The sequence below is a fragment of the Chelmon rostratus genome, chromosome 13 (genome assembly GCF_017976325.1).
Source record: "Chelmon rostratus isolate fCheRos1 chromosome 13, fCheRos1.pri, whole genome shotgun sequence".
Taxonomy (NCBI): Eukaryota; Metazoa; Chordata; class Actinopteri; order Chaetodontiformes; family Chaetodontidae; genus Chelmon; species Chelmon rostratus.
Window position 1 is genome coordinate 3,069,073 of NC_055670.1, and position 24,222 is coordinate 3,093,294.

General features: G+C 44.2%; 1 protein-coding gene across 1 annotated transcript in view; it reads left to right on the forward strand.

The window, feature by feature from the left end:
- Positions 1–19,814, forward strand: part of kalrna (kalirin RhoGEF kinase a) — a 124,552-nt gene extending 104,738 nt beyond the window's left edge. The window contains exons 41-68 of the mRNA XM_041951472.1: positions 1,520–1,726; positions 2,400–2,485; positions 3,743–3,889; positions 4,251–4,346; positions 5,655–5,773; positions 5,956–6,022; positions 6,342–6,445; positions 6,553–6,622; positions 6,746–6,832; positions 7,022–7,114; positions 7,578–7,628; positions 7,858–7,935; positions 8,055–8,240; positions 8,434–8,605; positions 8,710–8,927; positions 10,049–10,332; positions 13,662–13,824; positions 15,684–15,746; positions 16,015–16,042; positions 16,845–17,007; positions 17,108–17,229; positions 17,428–17,559; positions 17,655–17,816; positions 18,125–18,203; positions 18,330–18,381; positions 18,485–18,633; positions 18,931–19,069; positions 19,197–19,814. Of these exons, the coding sequence (XP_041807406.1) occupies positions 1,520–1,726; positions 2,400–2,485; positions 3,743–3,889; positions 4,251–4,346; positions 5,655–5,773; positions 5,956–6,022; positions 6,342–6,445; positions 6,553–6,622; positions 6,746–6,832; positions 7,022–7,114; positions 7,578–7,628; positions 7,858–7,935; positions 8,055–8,240; positions 8,434–8,605; positions 8,710–8,927; positions 10,049–10,332; positions 13,662–13,824; positions 15,684–15,746; positions 16,015–16,042; positions 16,845–17,007; positions 17,108–17,229; positions 17,428–17,559; positions 17,655–17,816; positions 18,125–18,203; positions 18,330–18,381; positions 18,485–18,633; positions 18,931–19,069; positions 19,197–19,754 (3,875 nt within the window). The 3' untranslated portion in view covers positions 19,755–19,814. The remainder of the gene's footprint in view (positions 1–1,519; positions 1,727–2,399; positions 2,486–3,742; positions 3,890–4,250; positions 4,347–5,654; positions 5,774–5,955; positions 6,023–6,341; positions 6,446–6,552; positions 6,623–6,745; positions 6,833–7,021; positions 7,115–7,577; positions 7,629–7,857; positions 7,936–8,054; positions 8,241–8,433; positions 8,606–8,709; positions 8,928–10,048; positions 10,333–13,661; positions 13,825–15,683; positions 15,747–16,014; positions 16,043–16,844; positions 17,008–17,107; positions 17,230–17,427; positions 17,560–17,654; positions 17,817–18,124; positions 18,204–18,329; positions 18,382–18,484; positions 18,634–18,930; positions 19,070–19,196) is intronic.
- Positions 19,815–24,222: the final 4,408 nt, after the last annotated feature.

The window sequence follows — 24,222 nt, forward strand, 5'->3', positions numbered from 1 at the left end:
GACTCATTAACCCACAGTGCTCACACAACCTTAAATAACACAAACACAGTCTGGGCTTCGCGCACATGGCTGGTGCTGATCTAGGAAGTGAAAGTGATTTCATTTATAGGAAACATTGTCACAGAAATAGCAGAATATCACATGTTTTTGTGTCATCTGGAGCTTGTAGAGTTTGCGCATGAGTAGGAGACATTCAGATAAAAAGTAGAGATGAGGAGGAGGGAGGGTGGGAGGGTGTGGACAGGGTGAGAAGCTAAGGTTAACATAAAAAGGTTACCATTCGTAGATAGCACGGCAGAACATCTCACGAGATACCATTGACCCTTAACTTTTTATTTCCTGTCTGAAACACACACACTCACACACACACACACACACACACACACGCCCAACCCCAAAGCAGCCACAGCCCATAGCTCCCAGCTGTGTGTGACTGCAGCTGATCTACCACACTCCTGACACATGACTACCGTTTTTCTCCCACTTATGACCTCACTCTCTCTCTCTCACACACACACACACACACACACACACACACACACACACACACAGACTGTTCTAAATGGTTTAAACTATACATTGATGTCTCTATTATTTCCTGCTTCCTGGTTGTCTTTAAACACAATCCAATATTTCCCCCTCTGCTTCGGTCATTGAATTAAAAAGACGTGTAGGTTTTTGCATTCAACTATTTAATGATCAACAGAGCTGGAAACAAACATAATATTAAAGCGGGGACATTTATGTCCCACATTGGATACATGTGTCTGCAGTGACAGTGTTATCAGACGAGAGCATGGCATGAGAGCAGCTGCGAAACACATTTTGTTTTTCATTAATAGAAACAGTCATCTGGATCTCACTTACCAAGCCCCCATAACATGTGCCTGAACATAACCAAAGCACATGTGTCTGACTGTGGAAAAAACAAGAGAAGCATTACAGATATCTGCAGCTCATTTCAGACTAGTCAAAACAGGATTTAGAATATCTACGTACGTGAAGAATAGTTTCGATGCTCTTGTAACTCAGAGAACCTCCGTCTGCTTTTCTGATTTATTGAAATAACTGACAGACTGAAAACCTGATAGTTTGCACTAATGTGATTAATGATCGATGATGCCCGAGTGGGCGGACTTAATGTCCTTGTCAGCTATAAACGTCAAACACAGAGCACACAGAGACCAACCTCCGTGTGAGTGACGGCAAAGCAGCCAGTGGAGCAGGGTGGCATGAAGAAAACCATGAAGGACTTGTACATGTCGTGTGTTTAAATCCTGAGCCAAGAAAGACTTGAAAATTATGAAACCAGAACAAGGGGGCTTTAATGGAACATCCTCAGTATTACATGTTGTATTTTGAATTGATGACATATTTAACAGTCTATTGCGTATGTAAGCTTCTTAGATCACCACTGTGACAAACCGCCATCTCTAAAACATTTGGACACTGCAGCAGCGGAGTAACTACAGCTTGATTGGATCTCACTAAAATATGAACTTTATCTGCTTTCTTTCAGAAAACTATCCTGTTAGCGGCTCTGATGGAAAGACAGAGTCAGTGGCGAACCTTCAGCCGCAGCCATCCCTCAGCTCGCTGCAGTCCAGCTCTCCTGGTCCAAAACGCTCTGGAAACACTCTGAGAAAGTGGCTGACAAGTCCAGTCCGTCGCCTCAGCCACGGCAGCTCCGTCAAGAAGCTCCCCAACAACAAACAGAAGAAGACTGGTAGGAGAGACAGTTCTAAACAAATCAACAACAGACAAAACCACAGGGCTTTGGGCATAATAACACACTATTTACATGTTACAGGTGTACTAGGACCACAAGTTGAGTTCTGTTGACATAAATGTGTAGAAAACTCATCAGCAACAGCAGAATAACGAGACTTTTCTGAGCCAAAGGACAGCTCTGATTGGATTCTGCCACAAGCTGCCACATTTGAAAGCATACCATCATGTAGCCATTGGTTTCACTTCAGTGTAGTACACTGCGAAAATCACTATCACATAATACTGTTCCAAGTATCTAGGGTGATTGTTGTTTTTTTTCTTGCATTAAAAATGTTGCTCATTGGCTGACTATGAAATCTCTAATGTCGGAGCTTCCGTGAACGCACCAACAGAGAAAGTTTTCAACCTCCTGCTTGTGACTGCGTCACCATGTGACGATGTCAACTTTGACATTGTAATTGTAACTACATGTTTACAGTAATAGATTACTTATTTCAGGTCACAGTGGGACTTTAGAGAGGTTCTGGCATAGATGTTTCTACAAATATGATTCTTCTAAATCTGTTAAAACACAACTTAATTTAACTTATCTAACAAATGCAATAATGGCAAGAAAATATTTGCTCTGCGTATTTGAGTAATGAACTGATTGACTGATTGATTGACAGGACCAGGAGCAGGAAGAGAGGAAAGCAGGAAGAGTATTGACCTGGGACAGCCTGACCTTGCCTTGCAGGATGACATCATCGATGAGGTAAGCAGGGAGATGTTTCAGCTGTTGTTGGTGGTTTGATTTCTGATAAATGCAATTTCACAAAACTGCTGACATTTCATAGCTTAAAGTCAGCCTCTCCTTTCATGAGATGACTTCAGCGTTTTCACTGTCTTACCAACACGACTTGAAGATAATCTTAGTTCTAATCATTTGTTGCAGGAAAATATTTTTGTTATATATATTGTTGTCTTACTCAGAACAGGATAATAGAAAGTGTATCCATCAGAAGTAAAAATATACATTCCACAACTCTGAAGCTGTCTGATTTTCTCTGAATTTCCCAAAATGCTAGCATTCCTTTAATATACCTGATTGGTTGTAAATACTGTTGTTTTGTTGAACAGTGATAGGTATGTGTGTCATGTTCCATTTTTAAAATACAAGACTGGACCTGCTATAATTCCCAAACTGACTGATCGGTCTTTCCTAACACCCGACCACCAAATTTATATGGTAAAATGACATGAATTAGGTCTTTAATCTACTCTTTAAGCTACAAATATGTTTTACCAAAGCCAGTTTTATTCTTATCTGTTTCCGTCTACATATCTGAAGGGCCGTAAAGCATCTGTAGTCCAAAGCTCATGTATGGGCTCCTTCAGGCCTGGGTGAGCATGTCATGGAGCTATAAATGGATTTATTCATACTAGTAACGTTTGCGTAGAACACAGCGAAGAGCTTAAGTTCCTTGTTCCGTGTCTAAGGGGTATTTTTGGGCTCTGACACACAAATACACACACACACACACAAATTTGATGTGATCAAACTCCTAAATTGCTCACTGATTACTGACAATATAAAAACCTTGTGACTTTAATACAGCGATACTGTCATATCAAAACCCTGCAACACTGGACTTCCATGTCCTCGTGTCTTGGCTGAAATCAACCATGAAATCATGAAAATAAAACAAATTCATAAAAGCTAAATAACACTGTAATCCAATGAAAGCAATGCTGCTTCTCTTAGTTCCTGTAGTTTAATGGCCACAAAGGAGGCGTATCTAAGACGGAGCAGGAACAGAAGTTTCAAAAGATGAAAAGATAAGGATGAGGAGCTGGTTTGGTTTGTGATGTGTGGGAGCCACAGAGCTCTTCCTCAGACAGGATCCTGTGGAATGCGACGTTTGGCCACTTAAGTCTGCGTCCATTAAACACTTTTGGATATAAATGAAATGGAGTTTGAAGTGAGTTTTCATTTCTAACCAACTGTGAATTGTGTCTCCGTCTCCTTCAGAGAGTCCTCAGTAAGGATGGAAACCTCCTCTCAAAGACGTCCTCTGGGATGCAGAGCGGTGGCGAGGAGGAGCAGGACGAGGAGGCTCACACCCCTCTGCCTCCCCCCATGGAGATCATCAAGGACCCCTCGGCTCAGGACGACAAGGTGAGGGGGGGCAGGAGGGAGAGGAGGAGAGAATCGCTGCTGGTTTCTCCTGTTGTTGCTCATTCGCAGGCTGACATTGATCTCCAGTGAAACTTAGATTAACATGTAGGCTGATTTTTCTACAAGCCTGTGATATTCAATCCTTTGTGATAATTCATTTTGAGTTAGTTTGGCCTTTTTGTGCAGCTCAGCTCTGATCTCTGCTAGCTAACACCTTTTTCTCTCTTTCACTGCCATTTGTTCCTTTTGTTTTCTTGCTATAACTCTTCTTTCTTCCTTCCTCTTCCTGCCTTCTCCCCCTCACTGCCAATCTTTCTAACTTGCTGTGGCTTTTGATCCTCCCCTCCTCTTCCTCTCTCAGTCTTCGTCCTTGCTAACGTCTCTGCAGTCGTCCTCTGAGGTGCCCAGCGCTGCAGAGCTGGTTAGCGCCATAGAAAAGCTGGTTAAAACCAAGATGGTGAGTGTGTGTGATTGTGTACATGTATGGGACATACTCACGTGCAGAATAACCAACAGCTTTTCTTTAAAATGAAAAAACACATCATGTGTTTTCAGAATGAGGAAATTTAGGCCTGAACACAACCTGTTCACCTGCTGTCTCATGTGTAGATCCTTTTGTGCTCATTTCACCAAATGAATCCACTAGTGAATGTGCGTGGTGTTCATGTGCAGCGTATTGTTCTTATGTTCAATATGTGTGTAATGTATATATTTTCACTAGTTTGTGTAGTTAGCCTGATCGTGTTTTATGATTTTATGCATACAAAAGCATGTAAAGCTTCATTGGGACGGGATTAACATTACAAGGGGAAGTGGTGAATGAAATATTCACTGTGCTCCTTTGTAATTTACCTAAAATTCCATCCAGAACAGTGAACCATTATGACATGACAGGAAAGATATTCCTTCTCTGAGTCATAACTCAGTCAAATCTGAACACACTGCACTCCCCCAGGATATATTAAAGGTCTATAAAGAAATCATAGGCAAAAGACGCTGCTTATGACAGCAGAAGTTGCCTGAGAGTCATCACATTTTCAAGTTTTCTTCAGTATCAAGGTATTCCAGTCATAGCTGTCTGTGCATTCATGGTACATTGCAAACAGGAACTGCTAATAGTTAATTCAGCATATTTTAAATAGTGCAAATGCACCAAAATATAGGCAGAGACAAATACAAGATAAAATGAGGGCTGAAGTTTCTTTTGTAATTGTATTCCGAGGTTAATTTTAAAATACCAGGTCGTCATTCTGGATGAGATTTAAATGAAGGTGGACCAGCTAGTTCACTGAAAAACAGTCGGTAATTAGTAGGTGGCTGTAATTATTAATAAATTACCCACATACACGCTCCAGACAGGATGAAATCCACAAGTTGGAGGAAAAGCATTATTTTTATAAGATTAAGCCGTTTTTGTGGCCTCAGATTTGCCAAAATGGTGCATAGCCTTTGTGTGTTCTTTACCTTATGAAATGGTGGAGATAAACAGGACAGAACATGCATACACAGGTAATACCATTGACTTCACCATTTGACAGTTGTTCCTTGTGGCCATTTAAAACCAAGCTCCTGCTGCCCTCTGGTGTCATGAAGTAATCTCATTATTCTGATAATCATTAAGCGTCTAAGGACAGAGGGTGTAGAACCCTGATGAATTTAATTTCTGTACAGTGTGGTAGTGTAGCTGCTTTTCTGAGTCTAGGACAGATAATAGTTGTATTGAATCCCCCCCTTAAACACAGACCTTCTCTTCTCCGTCCCTCAGACTCTGGAACCAGGAGCGTACCCCGGCTTCTCCTCCCTCTCCCCACCAGAGCAAACCACTCCCGTCCAGCCACGAAACCCTGAGCTGGAGCAGCGAGCCAAAGCTATGAGAGGACGCATGTGAGTTCATCATCACTGCTTCACCCGCTACTTCTACGACCACGGCCGTCAGATTACGCTGGGATAAGTAGCAGTGCTGCTTCCTGACGATGCCGCCGCCTTGCTGCAGCAGGAGCGAGAGGCCGGCAGTGATAGCTTGTCCTCAGCTGACACAGTTCCTGTGCTCTGTTTATTCTGCTCAGGTTTGTTCTGAACGAGCTGATTCAGACGGAGAAGGACTACGTCAAAGACCTGGGCATCGTGGTGGAGGTGAGACGCCCACACATCTCTGCTCATCCTGTCCTGCAAACCCCAGTCAGCTTATCCGTTCTGTACAGGCAATGTGATCCCATACTGTAGCGTTTTCACTGTCATTTTCTATGTCAGCATCTTAACTGTAGTTAGTAAGTTTCTGATGAGCACAGAACCTCTGAAACGTGGCTTTGACATGAGAAAGTGTGCTTAGCAACCCCTCAGCACAGCAGTCTCAGGGCTGTTCTGTTGTAGCTGGATGTGTTGATGTTAATTTGTCATCACTAACTGAGGAGAAGTGAGCAGAGCAACCCGCTGACCTTTTGTGACCCCGCAGGGCTTCATGAAGAGGATCGAGGACAAGGGCATCCCTGACGACATGAAAGGAAAAGACAAAATCGTCTTCGGGAACATCCACCAGATCTACGACTGGCACAGAGAGTAAGTTCAGCGCTGGTGTCCAGAGGCTGGAGGAGGGTGGGGGTCAGGTGGAGACTGCCAGGAGTTTGTACTGTTGTCTAATGCCATCCCTCTCCTGACCTGGTCAGATTCTTCGTAGGAGAGCTGGAGAAATGTCTTGAAGACCATGAACACCTTCCTGAGCTCTTCATCAAACACGTGAGTGGAACGCAGTGATGATGATGATGATGATGATGACTTTGTGCTATTCCAATGTATTTGACCTGGAAAATCCCTCCGTCCCTGTGATTTGCTCTCTGAAAAAAAATGCTTGTGTTCCAGGAGAGAAGACTCCACATGTACGTGGTTTATTGTCAGAATAAGCCGAAGTCAGAGTTCATCGTAGCAGAATATGACACATATTTTGATGTAAGTGATGTTTTTTGGCTCTTACTGTTACTGTTGCTGTGTTACTGAATTAATGGAAGACTTTGGAGTCTGTTTTATGTTATATTATCTGCTCTATTTGATATTGAACTGACCAAACACACAAAAACATTGAAACAGACAAATGGACGAAAAAGAAGCACTCTGAAGCTATTGGTGTTTGTCCTATAGGGAATCCAGCAGGACATCCAGTCCAGGTTGACCATCAGCGACTTCCTCATCAAACCAATCCAGAGAATCACCAAATACCAGCTGCTACTGAAGGTAACGTACGATTGTTTCCATTGACTCACCAACCCAGCAGCTGTATTGTGTGTTTAGTTTGCCTGTGACCTGCTATCCACAGGTGTAGAAGTGACAACAAAACCAGTGAAAGAGCTTGAGTGAAGAATCAAATCCATTTCCTCAGATTTACCAGCACCGGCGCAGAATGGGAAAGGGACACTTAAGATTAAAAAAACGTCTAAAACGAGGATACTGTTAGCTGATTTGAGGGAAATGGTTGAAGGGACTTCAAACTGAGATCTTAAGGTTCCATGTTAAGCAGAATCTGACTCTAAATAAATCAAACTGAATCTCTCAGAGAACCTGTTTAAAGTGTGAGTGAAGAGGACAGTCTATGTCTTTATGTATCTGGCACAGCTGTCTGCGTGACGTTCACGGTATGTAAATGTAATGAAATGGATTCACGGCATCTTGTTGAACTTGTGATTGTGGTTCTCCTCAGGACTTCCTGAAGTTCAGCTCCAAGGCAGGCATGGACTGCGAACAGATAGAGGTAAAAACACATGTCATGTGCTGAAATATCACAGTTCACACAACACATGCAGGATTTGTATTTTCAGCCCTGCCTGGATCCAGGATCAGATACACAGCTGATTTTTCATTTTTTGTGTTGAAGCTATCACATATTGATTTGGCTGGATGTGTGTTAATGCTCCCGTTCATTGTCCGGCCTGTGGGAGGATATGACCGAAGATTTAAATCCCTCTCTCTGGCTCTTACAGAAAGCAGTAGATTTGATGTCTCAGGTCCCTAAACTGTGTAATGACATGATGAACTTGGGTCGGCTGCAGGGATACGAGGTATGTCCACTTCCTGTACATTCCAGCACGCCCTCCACCTGTTTCTTGCTGATAATGATTTGAAAAGCTGACTAGTGTGCACTGAATGGATTGTTCTGACCAATTAAATTTCTCTGCAGGGTAAGCTGACCTGTCAGGGCAAGCTGCTGCAGCAGGAAACCTTTTTCGTAACAGAGCAGGACGCTGGCGTGCTGTCGCGCTCCAAAGAGCGACGAGTTTTCCTCTTTGAGCAGATCGTCATCTTCAGCGAGCTGCTCAGGAAAGGATCGTCCACACCCGGATACCAGTTCAAGAAGAGCATCAAGGTGTGCAGAGGATGGGGTTTGTTTTAGTGAGGGATATGAGTAGTAATGAGCATATTCAAGAGTAACTTAACACTAAATCCACTTTTTTGAATTACTAAGTTATATAGTAATTGGCCTGATAGAGATTCTAGTGTTCTAAATGTAAAACGAAGAAACCTCTAAACGACAGTCCTTTTGCTTCCCTCCTCCTCAGGTGTCCTTCCTGGGTCTGGAGGACAGTGTGGATAACGATCCCTGTAAGTTCGTCCTGTCGTGTCGCGGCTCGTCAGAGCGTTTCACCCTGCAGGCCGCCAACGTCGACATCAAGCAGGTCTGGGTCCGACACATTCAGGAAGTGCTTGATGCTCAGAGCAACTTCCTGTCTGGTGAGAAAACACCCCCACACGGACACACACCCCTACAGTGTTCTCTGGCAATGCTTGGCTTAGCATCTGAAGAATATAAATGTTCCGTATGTGTGTGATTGTAGCTCTCCAGTCTCCCATTGAGTACCAGAAGGAGAAGAGCGGAGCCGGCAGCAGCTCCTCTCTGAGCAGAAACCGCTCGTCCTCGGGGAACCGGCCCACCATGTCCTCCCACAGCCGTCCGTCCTCAGCGGTCGGGCTCGGGGACAAGGAGACGGAGAGGGGGAGGAGCCAGATGAAAGTGTCTACCTCCAACGGCGGTTCATCGTGTTTCGACTCCAGGGTGAGTTCCTGCAGCCTGGACACCTCATATGCTTCCACTTTTCCTCCCAGTTCTTCACGTTTCTTAGGATACACATGTTTTTTCATAGGTCTGGACGATTTCTCATAGTGTCTCAGCAACTTTCTGAGTTTTTCAGGCTCTGGTTTTGAGACACACAGCTCCCCTTAAATTTGCGCTAACATCGTCTTGACTTCGTCATGAACCATAGCCTGCAGCAGACGGCTGGTGAACTAGGCCATGAAGCACACTTTTTCCCTTCATGCTGCCTGTGAGTCTGTTACCTGTCCCTAAAAGCCAAGGTTGAAATCTGGGCTACTGCAGGTGTAGCAGCATACTGTGTGGGTTTATATATATATGTACCAAGCTGTTCTCTTTCTGGCCTACTTTGACTGAAAACCTTTTGCTGTCTGCAGGAGGCTGGACAGCTCTGCTCACTCTGTAATTTACAGCCTGCCATGCTCTGCGTCGAAACACCTTGACCCTCGTCAAGGGAGAAAAGTTCTGAAGAACAAGCCTTTTAGGGTTTTCGAGTCAGGAGTTAAAATGATGCCAACCGAAAATGGAACAAAATGCTACATTATTTAAGGATATATTGTGTGAGAACCTTTAAAAGCTGCTTCTCTTTGCAGAGGTTTTGAGATACGAGATTTTTACTTCCCTGGCCTAGAACAAATGATTTGAATAGTGTTTCCCTTGAAAAGAGGCCTCACACTCTTGTCAGGTGATTTGGATCTTTCAGAGTAACCCGGACTCTGTTTCTGGGGAGAGAAGTTGTTAAATCATCAGCATGTATCAGACCCTTTGTGTGTGACTGCTGCGTACAGCAGAGACTGATGGTTGAAAGGATTCTGACGCTCTGACTGTTGTTGTTTTTCCTCTTCCTGCTCCTGACCCCCCTCTGCTCCTCCTCAGGTTTGGGTCAGCTGTAATGGCGTCACAGCCAGCAGGACTGTTATCCAACCCACATAGACGCACCATAACCTTGTCCTCCATTGTCCTCATCCTCTCTTCCTCCATCATTTCCATCTTTTCTTTGGCCTCCCGCTCTCCTCCTCTCCGTGTTTTCTCCTCTCGTCTACTCCTCTGTCCTCTTTTCCGCCGCCCTTTCCTCTCCTCTTCAGGAAAGCGAAGGCGGCTGCAACGGCGTCTCCTCCACCATGTCGGTCACTCAGGACTACTCCGCGCTCAAAGAGAACGAGATCTGCGTCAGTCAGGGAGAGACCGTCCAAATCCTGGCCACCAATCAGCAGAACATGTACCTTGTTTATCGGCCGGCCAACGTCCAATCGCCCGCCGCAGAGGGCTGGGTGCCGGGACACATCTTGGGCCCGCCCACAAAGTCCATAAAAGACTCTTCTTCTACTTCCTCCTTCTCAGCGGCGGTGGCCGATGCCAACAACATCAAGTAAGTCCTCCACCCACCCAGCACTTCTTTACCTGCAGACAGACGCACTTCTGGTTGGGCTCGAAACCAAGCATGCGGATGGGAGGAGATAATTGTGGCGACAGAGCTCTGTCTACCCATTTTTTTTGTTTTTTTTTCTAGTTTTTTTGAATCAGCTCCCATCCCCAGCTCCTAACTGCTCACTGCCCTTACCTCCTAACTCCTCCTCCCCTCATATACTTCCCCTCCTCCTCCTCCTCCTCCCGTACGAACTCTTGGACCTCATAGGAGACTTTTTTTTTTTGTATTTTAACTCCTGACTGCCTCCCTGGAGGTAAAAGGTACAGAACTGCTCTCTTACTGTCCATCAAGCTGCTGCAGTGACAGTTTTATTTCTGAGCCATTGGATTTCAGGCTTGCAACTGAACACACACACACACACACACACACACACACACACACTGCTCATTGTCCATGTAAACGAGTACTGAGGATTTATCCCACAGAAATAGACTGGATAGAAAATCTTGTAACTTGTAGCTGACTCTGGAAACCAGAGAAAGAAAACCAGTGACACTCATGTGGAGCTTAAACCGGACTCTTATTTCAGTTCCTAACACCCCGTTTTTTTTTCTTCTTTTTTTTTTTTCTCCTTTGTATCGTTTTCTTTTCTTTTTTACTGTTTTTGGAAAGTAAGAACACTCACCTGGGGCATTCAGGTGGACTCAGCCCCGTTCTCCGCAGTGGAGAAGATTTATTTTGTTGTCTGTGGCAATCAATACAGAAATTTGTGTTTATTCCTCTTGTTGTTGTTTTCTGCCTTGTTAATTATTATTTTATTTTACGGACAAAGTTGGATTCTTTTCCTCCTTCATGTTGATTTTGTTTATTATGTCAGCAGTTCACTGTACCAAGTAAATTTTGGTTTTTCGACTGAGGCTCTAGAACATTCCTGTAATAAAAAAAATCCCTTTTGCACTATTTAAGATAAGAAAAAATATGAATGAAGTCAGGCTGTGCAATATGTTGCATTTAATGGCAACGGTCAGCATTGTACTGTTGGTAGTCTAATAATAATGATTTTAAATGTATTTTAAATATGTAAAATAAACCTTTTGGACTTGAGCATGACTTAGTAAAGCGACGTGAAGGTGAATTGTTTTGTTCTGCGTTAGGCTGAAGATGATTAACACTCACTTTAATATTTGTAAATAAACTACAACAGCAAATGTGAAACTGAGCGGTCTGCCTGCTTCTGTGTGCACTGTCATACATTAGATTAGATTAAAATGAGGGAGAGACATTTAGGAGTCAAGTGACTGAAGGTGTTGCCTCAGGAGGAAGATGACACAAACAAAATCAGCAGTTATTAAGGTTAGATTTGAAGATTGAAGGAAATTAGACTGAATGACTGAAGTGAAAAAGCAAGGCTTTATTTATTAAGATTTTATGACTATAAAGTCCAGAAACCATCAAACAGCTCTGAGGGTAACCTCGCCTGACACTAGAGCAACAAACAAAATATTGTGTGCACCTTTTCTTTTTGTATTTGTTGTGACCGTGGTGACATTTCTTTTGACGTTTTGTGTTTGAGTTTTTACTAACCTCAACGGTTTGACACTCCACAGAAGGTATACACTTTAAATAGACATCTCATTAAAGGTTTTGCTAAAGAAAAGCTTTCTTTATGTTGTTTCTTGGAAATGAAGACGATAGAAATAATGTGCTCTTTATGTGTTCTTAAAAGTGTTAACATCTGATGACTACCTGTTGACAGGGATCACTGGAAAACAGTGCTTGCAGGTGACTGGTGAAAGAAATGCTTAATATAATATGACGTCGCACATAGAAAAAACAGTATTGAGACAGTGACAAGCATTTTTCATGAACTGTGGAGGATTCATTTGATCCATTACGGGTTTGCCACCACTCGCTCCACTGCTTGTGCACAGTGGTAAATAAGTTAAAGGTAAATGACATGAGTTGCCAGTCTACAGGAAACACACGTGTGTGTGAGTGTTGAAAATGTTCAGATGTTGTCTGTGCTTGTGTTAAAGTGCAGTATGTTGCCGTTTCTGTTTCTCACACCCATCCATGGCTCTCTCCTCCAGTCTAGACTATCTGTCTCAATAAAGTCAGTCGTGTCGCTCTGTCCTTCCTCTCCTGTATCTTACCGGACCAGAAGGGTCTGGCTGCAGCTTCAGGCAACACCGGCCCTGTCAGGACCCTCTGCTACACGAGGCTATAGATATGTGGATATCATAGAGGAAATGATGGAGGCTGGAGATGGAGCAGTTCTCCACCTCTTTATGTTGCTGTCCGTTATTGTTGGATCAGCTCTGACTCTAACATGATAAGGATGTAACGCCCTTTCTGCTTCTAAAATTAAAGATCTATCACCAAGTTATCTTATTTTTATTTTTAGGTATTGTCTTGTATTTATGAGAAATATTCTCAGGTATCTTATAGTTTTCGAATGAATAGTCTTTTAGTGTCTCATAATTATAAGAAACTTTCTAATGATTATTAGCTACTAAGATGCAGCATTATTATTTTTCTCAGAATTTGTCATTAATATGAGGAAGTTAAACATTTAGGTGGCAGAAATGAGGAGGCCAGGATGTTTGTTATCATGTTGTAGTCTTTAATAGAGGATCTCTGATTGACTGACTCTAGCAGTACATTCCTCTGTATCTTTACTAGCCTAGCCTGGCAGTGTGCTAGGACACCACCAGGTGAGAGACAGTCAGTCAACTAAAATAGTAGGGTTTTTTAGCATTCCCCACAGTTTGCATGCTAAAGTTACACTTTTTAAATAGAAGCATAATGATAACGAAAAAATAAGTTCGCTTTGAAAGATTTGAGAATGTAGCTGAAAATGAATTATGAAATGTATGAAGACTGTACTACTCCAGTCAAGCTGTTGGGGGCTCCAGAGCTCTGATAGTGTGCGTGCCGGCTCACTATTAGTAGTAGTATTACTCACTGGAGCATCTAAATGCAACTAAACCATCATTATTATCACGAGCGCCAGTGTTTTTCCTGCTATGAACTAGTCAAAATGTCTGCTGTGACAGTGGCCTGTATTCTCTCTGCCCGTGTAAATACAACAAAAATGCAACAAGGCGGGAAAAGATGAGGGTGACTTGGACAGAATAGATATTAGTGTGTATTCATCTCATGAAACATGACATCACACTATAGAAAACTTCCCCACCATTTGATCCCTAGAGGGTTATAAGGAAGTCCTGACCTGATGGCCATGTTGCCTCTGCAGCCAGATTAAGCTGGACACCGCTGAGTTTCTCTCTGATTGGCTGCTTGATGTTTGTCGTTCCTGTACCGTACAGGAAGTCTCTGTCATGGAATACACTGCGTGCCAGGAAGCGCGCTGAAGCCAAGGACGTCTCCGCGGTGGGGCTCAGGGGTCAGGAGAACGGCCTCCTCCGTAAGCCCAAAGAAACCACGCCCCCTCCCCCGCTCGACTCCCCTGCCACCAGGGCGAAGGGCAAAGTGAGTAAAGCAGGCCGACGGCGCACGCTGGTGATGTCATATGTGTGTGCCGAAACCCCTCACCTGCCCCTTTGCCCGACTTGGTTTTTATTTTTTCCTCTTAACCCGTGTGTGCGCCGCATGTGTGTGTGTGTGCTGACCTACAAACACACACACAGCAGCTGCTGTGTCTGACTCCAGTGGTGGTTCTCAACCTGCATCAGACATGAAGCTAGACTTTACTGACAGCGCTGGGTTCAGTTTGTTCTCTATTTATGGATCATGTGATGGGTAGAGGCTCTTCGATTGGCCAACCAAACTATGACCAGAGTTTAGGCATAAAAAGATGAGTAACAATTCACAGCTGAAGGTTTCTTCTTCATGTTCACAAACTCTGTATGAAAGCAGTGTGTGGATTTGCTCAAATCCACCAATCACAACAATCCTGCTGCAATGAACTGATTCCAGTGCATAATCATGTCATACATGTCGGAGTGGCTGGGAAATAGACATGAAAATCACATTTCAAAGTGTTAGTTAGTTAGTTAGTATTAGACGTTGAGAACCACTGAAGAACACTGCAAGTTTTATTTACCCCAAACCCTCAAAAGCACCGTTTGGACAATAAAGTCTGTTTTCTTTTTGTGTTTTTGCGTGGTGATTTATTCCTCCCTCCTCGTGCATGGATAGAGGTAGAATTTAGTGATTTCTTCATTTAAGTTTGAATTTGTTTTCACTCTGCTGTGTTAACCTGTGTTTTCTGTAGTGGTCTAACATTATGGAGCTCTCCAGAGAAGCATTTTGTGTACACTGTAAAATACATCCAATAACATGTTAATGTGAATCCTCACGATGTTTCGCGTCACATGCGGTAGGTTCAGTGATAGTTTCAGAGGTAACTCCTCATCCTTCATCTGCATCTTTGACATGAAGGATGTGGGTGACGTCCGGCATCAGGTTTGATTCTGAAGTCACCATGTGAAGAAAAATTTCCATCTTTGGCTTCCCACCATAAATTCACACTACACCCATGTAAATGCACAACTTTGTTTATCAGCACCACTTCTCTTTCTTATGAATGTATGAAAGACATGACTTACTTCTGCATAGCAACTCTCCAGCGGGACAGGCTTTCTCCATTAACAGCAGTGAATAGTGTTTAGCATGGTATCTCCTAAAGTATGAGCTATGTGCAACTATGAATGTCAAAGAAGGGCACAAGCTCAGATCATGCTGAGCAGTCACTTTACAGCACTAGTATGCTTGACTGTGAAGGTTTTCTGGGTTCTCTGGATCCTGCCTGCTGCTGACTGACACAAACCTTTACATAGAGATCCTACATCCTAGTATTGAGGCCAAGAAAGCTGAAAAAACATAGTTTAAGCTCTCTGTGATGAAGTGTGAGGAAGGTCACTCTTCCTAAGAAGGAAAGGGGAACAGAGAGGGTAAGGGAGCGGTGATGATGAAGCTCAAACACCCCCCCACAGAATAATAAATACTTATTCTCCTGATGCGCTCTTCGTCCTCCTCACTTTCTTTTTCAACCTCTCTTCTTTCCTCTTTATATATGATATTTTTCTCCATCTTTCACATATCTTTTCTTTTTTATTTACACTGATATCTGAACCTTTCCTCTCGGTATTCTCCTGCTCTTTCCTCCGTGTCTGCCTCCCTCTCTTTATTCAATTCTTCCATTTTTCTCATTTCCTCTCCTATTGTTCCCTTCTTCTTCTCTTCCTTTGCTCCCTTGCTCATCTGTCTTCTTTGCTTCTTCCCACTCCTCCCTGACCTGAACCCCTTTTAAACTCCTGCTTCTCACTCACTCTCTCCTCTCTCATTCTTCCACCTTCCTCTCGTCTTCTTCCTTCATTGTCCACCAGGAGGTTCACACTTCTGATGAGTCAGACTGTGACGATGACCTTGACCTGAAGACAGGCATGGAGGTACGCACACACACAGTGGACTTCCTGAATAGACTTCTGACTTGATTATGCAAAATGCTGCATAGAGTTCATGTCTCAACAGTACAAAAGCAGATTGTTTTGTCCTCAAAAATGTCTAAAACAACTGGGAAATGACAGAATAAAAGAATTTCAGGCTCTTATATGGACAGAAAACATGAAGTACAGTATTACTAACACATGGTGTGTTGTTTTAGAAACCAAACTGAACCTCACCTAAACTTTCACTTTGGTCACATCTGTTTTGCAGCTTCTCAACCCAAACTTCATCCAGGAAGGTAAGAGACACACAAGTCACCTGATTCAGCGTATCGTCCTGTACATTAGATCCAGCTAATGTAGTTTGGTTTCCTGATGGACAGCCAGGAGGTGTGACAAGTCAAAAGCATTACCGGCCTTCTCAAAAAGCTTAAAAGTAAAGTTCACAGAGAGGCTCCTGCACACATCTCACCACCTGCTCAGCACAATGTTGTTTGACCTTCCTACTCCTACGACATGCAGTTTAACTACAGCATGTCATAATTGCCAGTAGCACACCTTAAATTGAGTTGGCAGCGTGCCCGATTGATGAATCATGCCAGGCCAGTGATGGATGGCATCACACATTACGCTGGTCTGATTCCCAAAGCTGGGCCACTAGCTGGGCTCAGGTCCACATGCATCCCCACTGACTTGCCATGTAAAGCAAAGCAGGATATCATTTAATCCATGCAGTGCCAGAGCACAGCGGAGTGTGCCAACATTTTGCCTGAATCAGTCCTGACCTGGCCGCATCTGTTATGCCTAAATAGCTTTCTAAATTTGAGTTCAGGGAAAAATGAATTAAAACCGTCCTCTAATGTGACACGATGGGAAAGAATGACGTCACGTTCACAGGCCAGAGGACCATACTGGTACTCCATAGTCACATGGCTCAATGAACAGAGCATCCTAAACACAAATGTTCCACATTTAAAGTGCACAATGCACAATATATTCAATTCATTAAGATGCAAAAAGGGCATTTGGATTTACATCGTCAGTAGAAGGTGGAGTGGGAGCAGAGGAGCCGGTGTTCAGTGCTGTGTTTCCTGTGAGCAGTGGCTCCAGAGTTCCTCGTCCCTCTGTCAGACGTGGTGTGTGCTTTCGGGGAGACTGTCGTCCTCTGCTGCAAAGTCTGCGGGCGACCCAAACCCTCCGTCACCCTGAAAGGCCCCGACCAGAGCCCCGTCACCAGCAACAGCCGCTTCACCATAGACATCAGGTAACACCGTGTGCATGTGTGTGTCATTTCTTTCATGCTGACTGTGGTCGCGCTAATTCCTGCACGTGGTGCCTGTCCTTGTCTTCCTCCTGCTCTCCAGGGACACAGGTGACATCTTGTTAAAGATCTGTAATCTGATGCCTCAGGATACAGGGATCTACACCTGTGTTGCCGTTAACGACCACGGCTCTGCCTCCTCCTCTGCCTCCATCAAAGTGCAAGGTAATGCGCCGTTGAACTGTTGTAATGCAGCACTAGACCATTAACAAGATGTGACGCGAGAGCGAGATTTTGGTTTCCAAAAGTTTTGTTCGTAACCTTCAGATGTTCAACAACAGTTCCTTTGAATCAATACTCAGCCAAAACAGTGCGGCTGCAGTGGTTTGCTGACTGTGTGTTTGTTTTTTCTGTCTCCCACAGGTATCCCAGCAGCCCCCGGGAGACCGGTGGCCCAGGAGGCCAGCAGCACGGCGGTGATGGTGCACTGGCCGCCTCCAGCTTCATCCGCTCATTGTGCTGTCAGCAGCTACACTGTGGAGTACAGGCAGGAAGGTACTGCAGTGTGTGTGTGGGACCAGCTGGAATGAGAAGATATTTGCATCTAAAAATGCAAAGAGACAAGCCTTGTGTTCCTCTCTCACCCTCAGACTCGTTGCTATGGCAGCAGGTGGCCAGCAGCAGAGAGGAGTGTGTTCAAATCGACACGCTGATCCCTGGAGGTCACTATCAGTTCAGGGTGCGGGCCTCCAACCGCTGGGGGGTCGGCCCGCCATCCGAGGCCTCAAATATGGTCACGTTGCCCAGCAGCAGTAAGTCTGCGCACACACACACACACATTTTCGTAATGCAGGCACAAAAACCTCTTTATTTTCTCTTTTGGAAATATGCTTTTTTGTTTTGGCTTTCTTTCCGAGAGAGAGATGAGACCCTCAATGATTAAAAAACATGAATACATGCATTAAAACAGCATACTGTGAAGCCTTGTCCATAGTTTGTTGGACAGTCGCAAAGGTTTCCTCTGTACACCACAACAGTGTGAGGCAGAACTGATGACACACTGATGATGTAGCACAAGAGAAAAGCTCTTCCTGTGTTAATGCTTCTCTCTTCTGTCCAGACTCTGGGTATGATGGAACAGGGATCCAGTGGAAAGAAAACTTCGAGTCGACCTTCTCTGAGATCTGTGAGATTGGAAGGTAAATCACTGACTGTCAAAATATTATCTTTCACAACCCGAGCTTTCTATTCAGATGCTGATAGTTGTGCAGCCTCTTTTCTTGGATCCGGCCTCACTTGTCTCTGTCGCTCCTTCTTTTCACCAGGGGGCGATTTTCAGTGGTGAGAAAATGTCTCAACAAGTCAACGAAGAAAGAGGTGGGGCTTCCCTGACGCTCTGACTTGTTTGAGTTCGTTCTGTTCGTTTCAGTCTGCGGTGCGTTGTCTTGTCTCGTCTTTCATCGTGCTGTTTTCTGTTCAGGTCGCGGTGAAGTTTGTGAGCAAGAAGATGCAGAAGAAGGAGCAGGTGGCTCATGAGGCGGATGTCCTGCTGCACGTTCAGAATCACCAGCTGGTGGCGCTGTTGGACACATATGAGTCTCCCACCTCTCTGATGCTGATCCTGGAGCTGTAAGTCTGGTTGAATAAAATGATTTTAGATCATTTAAGGAGGAAAGTCTCAAATTTTACTAAATATGAGCCCTGAGCTTTTGACTGTTTCTGCTATCCAGCTTTCTACCCTGTTTGAGATGTTCTCTGTTTACAAGCAGGACAAAGTCAAGTGTGTGAAGCGTGCCAGCAAGTTAAACTGATCAGAACTGGACTGCATGAAATCAGACTCACAAGACTAGGGCTGTCAAATGAACATTTATTTAAGAAGAAGATGTGTATCTAAATGTTACGTGTGTGTGTGTGTGTGTATGCCAGGCTGGAGGATGGCCGTTTGCTCGACTACCTCGTCGCTCACGATGAGCTGATGGAGGAGAAGGTGGCGTTCTTCATCAGAGAAACATTGGAGGCCCTGCAGCACCTTCATACCTGCAGAGTAGCACACCTGGATCTGAAGGTGAGAACCATATGTGTGCGCCACATAGATGAAGACTGACTTGACTTTTATTTGCTAAATATTCTATATATTAAGGATTTTATTATTCATATTTGAAGTTTTGTAATTCTGTATCTCTCTCCTGCAGCCTGAGAACATCATGGTCGACCTACACTCTCCCACCCCCTGCATCAAGCTCATCGACCTCGGCGACGCCGTCCAGCTGTCTGCTCACCGCCGGTACGTCCACCTCTTGCTTGGAAACCCAGAGTTTGCTGCCCCCGAGCTCATCCGCGGGACGCCAGTCTCTGTCGCAACAGACGTGTGGAGCGTCGGCGTGCTGGCTTACGTGATGCTCAGCGGGGTCTCCCCATTTCTGGACGAGTCACCGGAGGAAACCTGCGTCAACATCTGCCGCCTGGACTTCTGCTTCCCGGACGAATACTTCCGAGATGTGAGCCAGGCGGCGAGGGATTTTGTGTCCTCGGTGCTGCAGCAGGATCCCAGGAAGAGGCCGAGCGCTACTTCCTGTCTGCAGCACCCGTGGGTGGGCCGCGGGGGTGCCCATGGTGGGGAGTACTCCAAGATGCCCCTGGACACAACACGGTTGGCCACATTCATCGACCGAAGGAGGCAGCTGCATGATGTCCGGCCCATCACCAATATCAAAGGGCTGGTGAGCAGCAGTATGGGCAACACACTGTGACGGAGCGGAGGTCTGAGTGTCCAATAACGATCCACCTGCGACCACCAGGGCACCCACAGCAACTCCACAATATATCTGAAGCATTTAAATATCTTTACTATTTATTCATGTGTGAGGGGAAGAGGGGTTTGGTGCCTGGATCCTTCCTGTGGTCTGAGATTTCACTCTCCTCGCGAGGACCACCACTGTAGGCCACTCTGATAAAGCTAATAAAAATAATTGAAATTGTATTTAATTGCTAACACTTCGTCTGATATGTGTTCACCTAGTATCAACCATGACATATGGAGCAGGTCCCATAAACTGTCTGGACATCCCATAATAAACCCCGAGAAGTTAGCTCAAAGTTGAGAAAACACACTGTGAGCAGGCACGATGGCAACATCTTAGTTTATATTTGTAATGATTATTTTTCCAGGGACAGATAATATAACAGTTATGCTAATCCCGGTGCTGAGCTAGTCTTAGCTTGTCTCTTTTACTCGGATCTGCAGACGAACACTGTGGCAGCCCTGAGTCCTGCAGAGTCACACTCACTCAGAAGCATTTTACCAGCCGTGCTCAGCTAGCATGCTTTGGCTGACGTCACTGAAAAAAACGTTTTGTGAGCTTTTGACCACTAGAGGGCAGGTTTTGCTAGACAGTGACATTTGCCTGACTGATGACTGCTATCAAACGGATGGTTCGTAGTAAAGATGGTAATGTACTGGTGCCGTATTTGTTGTCATCTAGTCTGATCGAATGAGCGTCATTAGAAACTTTCATGGAGTCTTAAAATTTTCAGTGGGAATCACAACCAGCAGACGTATGAAAGGAGTTACATACATACACCTTTTTAATGCTGGTTTAGTTGCTGTTCATATCCTGGAACTCTTAGCGAGCAGAGCCGAGGTTGTTCTGAGGCTTGTTCCTGGGACTATCACTGCATATTACCTGCAGCTTTCCACACAGAATAGCTTCAGTGACAAAGAAGAGCGATCATTAGGAGTAATAATGTGAGTAGAGAAGAATGTTATAGAGAACCTCATGAATGAAATTTGGGTGTGCAACAAGCAGACATGTCACTCATGTTGAATGTGTGGTGATCAGCTGAGGGAAAGAGGGAAAGGCAAACTGATCTGCATCCCCACGAACTGGAAACACTCGAAATGCTCATCCAGTCTTTCTGCTGTCAGTTTGCTGTCAGTCTCCCACTCAGCAGCAAGCAAGAAAAGCAGGACTTAAAGAGAATCCACTTCGGTCACTGCAGAGGACTTCTGGATCATTGCAGCTAATACGCTCTCCAACAGTTAATCAGCTGTAACTGTGATTTAAACCACCAACATGAAATAATTCCAGACTGGATGCAAAAGCACTGAATCTTGCTACGATGTACCTTTAATTTATTGAATGTTTATTTATTTCAGAGCTGCGGTTGAGAGTGAAATCATATTTGCAATGGTGACCTGGACCAGTCTGCTCCAAGTGGAGGTGACTAATTCAAACCGAACTAAACTGAGTGGAACTGATGTTACTGAACAACCACTGGCCTGGGCTGCAGCAGAGTTTTGTTCTGAGTGCTGAAATGAACTGCTGAAGTTTACATCAAATCACTGACGGATCCATATGAAACATTGCTGGACTGAACTGTCATGAACTACAATGAACTGGGTTCAAATGGGCAGTTGTAGCAGGTGGCGTCAATATATGAAGGTGAAAAAATCACGGAATAACCTCCCAGAGCAAACAGAGGACTACTTGACCTTTACACAGGATTCTTGAACAGAAAAGGCGCCATGGAGAGTGAAATCTTGTGTTTAGGACAGCTATAATTTGTTCCTATCACTGTTTACAAAAACTTTGTCCAAAAAAATGCTTAGGTAGTTTACAAAAAAGTAGAATAATCAGGGAAAACCTGCATGTAAATTCACCAGGGATGGTTTAGAAATCAGGTTAGAAATCTGTTTCTAGAACAAAAGCCTGTGACATTTGGTGTTAAGGTGGGGAATAAACTCCACCCTCCATTTTTGTTTGTACATTTGTCCACCAGCCACTGTGGCAAGTAAGTGTTTGGGTCCCATTCATTTGGCTTGTAAAATAGTTGGTGTGGCTGCTGAATTGGTCTTGGATTTAGCCAGAAGAGTCCGTTTACGGTCCTGCTCGTACTGATGAATGTACTTTCTTGTAGAATGTGGTCTGCCGTCAGTGCTGTCCTCTGCTTTCACCAATGCTTTCGCTTTCACAGTGCCCCCCTCTGACCGTTTTGCATCCCCACCCCCCCGCAAGCATTTAGCATACAACAGTAGTAAGCATTTACTTTCCTGCAGGCTGCAGGGGATGCAGAATGGTGCACACGTAAGCAATCCACTGTTCTGTAGAAGCAACTCACACCTTTGATGTCAAGTACAACAGCATCCATGCAGATGTGCAAATAGTTTGTGTTTATGAGTGCAGCTGTAATGAGATCTATTCAGGTACCAGTGGAACAGCTGTTCTGCTGTTTCATCTCAGTTTCATCCTCTCAGCAGGGGCTGTGGAGATTACAGCTTCGCACAGGGGAAACGTGTCGAGCGACTCCCCAGATTGCAGTTCTAGGTAGGAGGATTTCTCCATCCTGAGGCGTCTGAGATACGATAATCTCATCAGCATGAACGCGTCCTCTCTAAACATCTCGCTGCATTACTTATAACATGTTAAATCATCTCCTAACACACAGAATAGCTTATGTTAAAAGGTTAAAGAAAAAATATTAAGTACTTAGTTAACTGCCAACTGTGCGTATCAACTAACTAGCTGATGTTGCTAAATGCTGTCGAAAACATTAACGCTGAAACAATCAGTCCGTTCATTAAAAAATGAGTTAGTATCAACTGTATTTCATCTTGGTCTTTGCTATGGAGGCTGGATGGAGTCTTTATGATCAGATGAATAGATGAGTCAAACAAATGATCACGTAAATAGAGCCAACATGGCTGCCACAGAAAAACTACACTCACCAAACTCTCATTAGTGCTTTAACTGGAGGATAAAACAACAAATGTGTTTGCATCTTAACAGGCTTTAAATGCTTTAGCAACTGTTGCTAACACTTGAAGGCAATCCTGAATACCTGAAGAAAATAAATGTATGTCGATTACAGATTAAAGCGACAATTGTCAGGCTCCAACACAAAATTCAGTTGCAGTTTGGGGTTTCTGAACAGGCGACAGGTCTGTTTCTGCCAGTTCAGCCCACATTTCAACAAGCAACAGGTCACATGGTAAACTTCACGGCCTTGGCCTCCACATGGCCGAGTACCTCATCTTTTAAAGAGCACGAGGCCTTCATGTACCTTTGTTTACTTCTGAACTGGAAATGTCTAATCTGTGCTCTGCATTAGTAGTATTTTAGCCTAGCACTCAGGGTCTTCATGGGATATAAGGTATAACCCAGCCTTCAAAATGCATACGCTTTCAGCAATTCACGAGAATATTTAAGCTTTACTGAGGCCTGTATTTCTGTTATTGTTCCCTGTAAAGACGACCATTCAGCTGCATCCTCTGGAGGGAGATTTGTTTGAAAAATGCTATTTTCCTGTTATTTCCTGATTGAAATCTTTGAGTTGGACCATTGTTTCCTAGTCTGCCCATCAGAATTTAAAGTGACAATGGACATATTAAATTGATGCAGTAGTAGTGTACAGTATGTAAAGTAGTATTTCTGTGTACAGCCAGTACATGCTTCACCCTCCGGCTTGCTTCAGTTTGCTTGCTTCCGTGTTATCCTGGGTTCGACCTGCAAAGCAGCAGAGGCTTTTAACTCTCTGAAGAACAGAGCTGATCTCTGGGTTGTCTAAACCATGTGAAATCTCATAATGAGGGATGCTCCAACCCATCCTGTGCTGAATCAATTCACCACACAGAGAGGCTGGCCCTAGAACGGTCTCGTCTTCAAGAGTCAATCTTAAAGGTGAGCGCAGGTTACCTTGAATGTATCCAAAATCCATCCCAAAGATGAAATCTGATCACTGCAACAAATTCAGCGCGGTGCCTGAGATGTTTGTAATGCCAGTGACATGTAGTACAGTGCTCAAGTAATACCATGCTGTAAAATTACTCTGTAACAAGTAAAAGTCTGCAGTCAAGTATGAGCATCAAAATATACAGAAAGTACCAAAAGTAAAAGTACGGATTAAGCCCAGTGGCTCATTTCAGAATTTGGGCCATTCTGCATATTTTATTCCAGGATTACAATAACTGATGCATTCACGTGCAACTGGTAAAGTTGGGGCTAATGTGACCACTTTATATCGTGCTGAGGTGGATCCCCTGTGGTGATTCGCTGTTTTGCCATCACAGGCTCCTGGCGATGACAGTCTGTCTGTGTGGACAGCTGCAGTCCAGACAGTCTACGTCACTAGTAGACACAATCTCGCATCTTCTTCTCCAAAGAGTTAAACCTCAGGCCCACTGTCCCAGTGTCTACTCGGCCCCAATCCCACAATGCATCT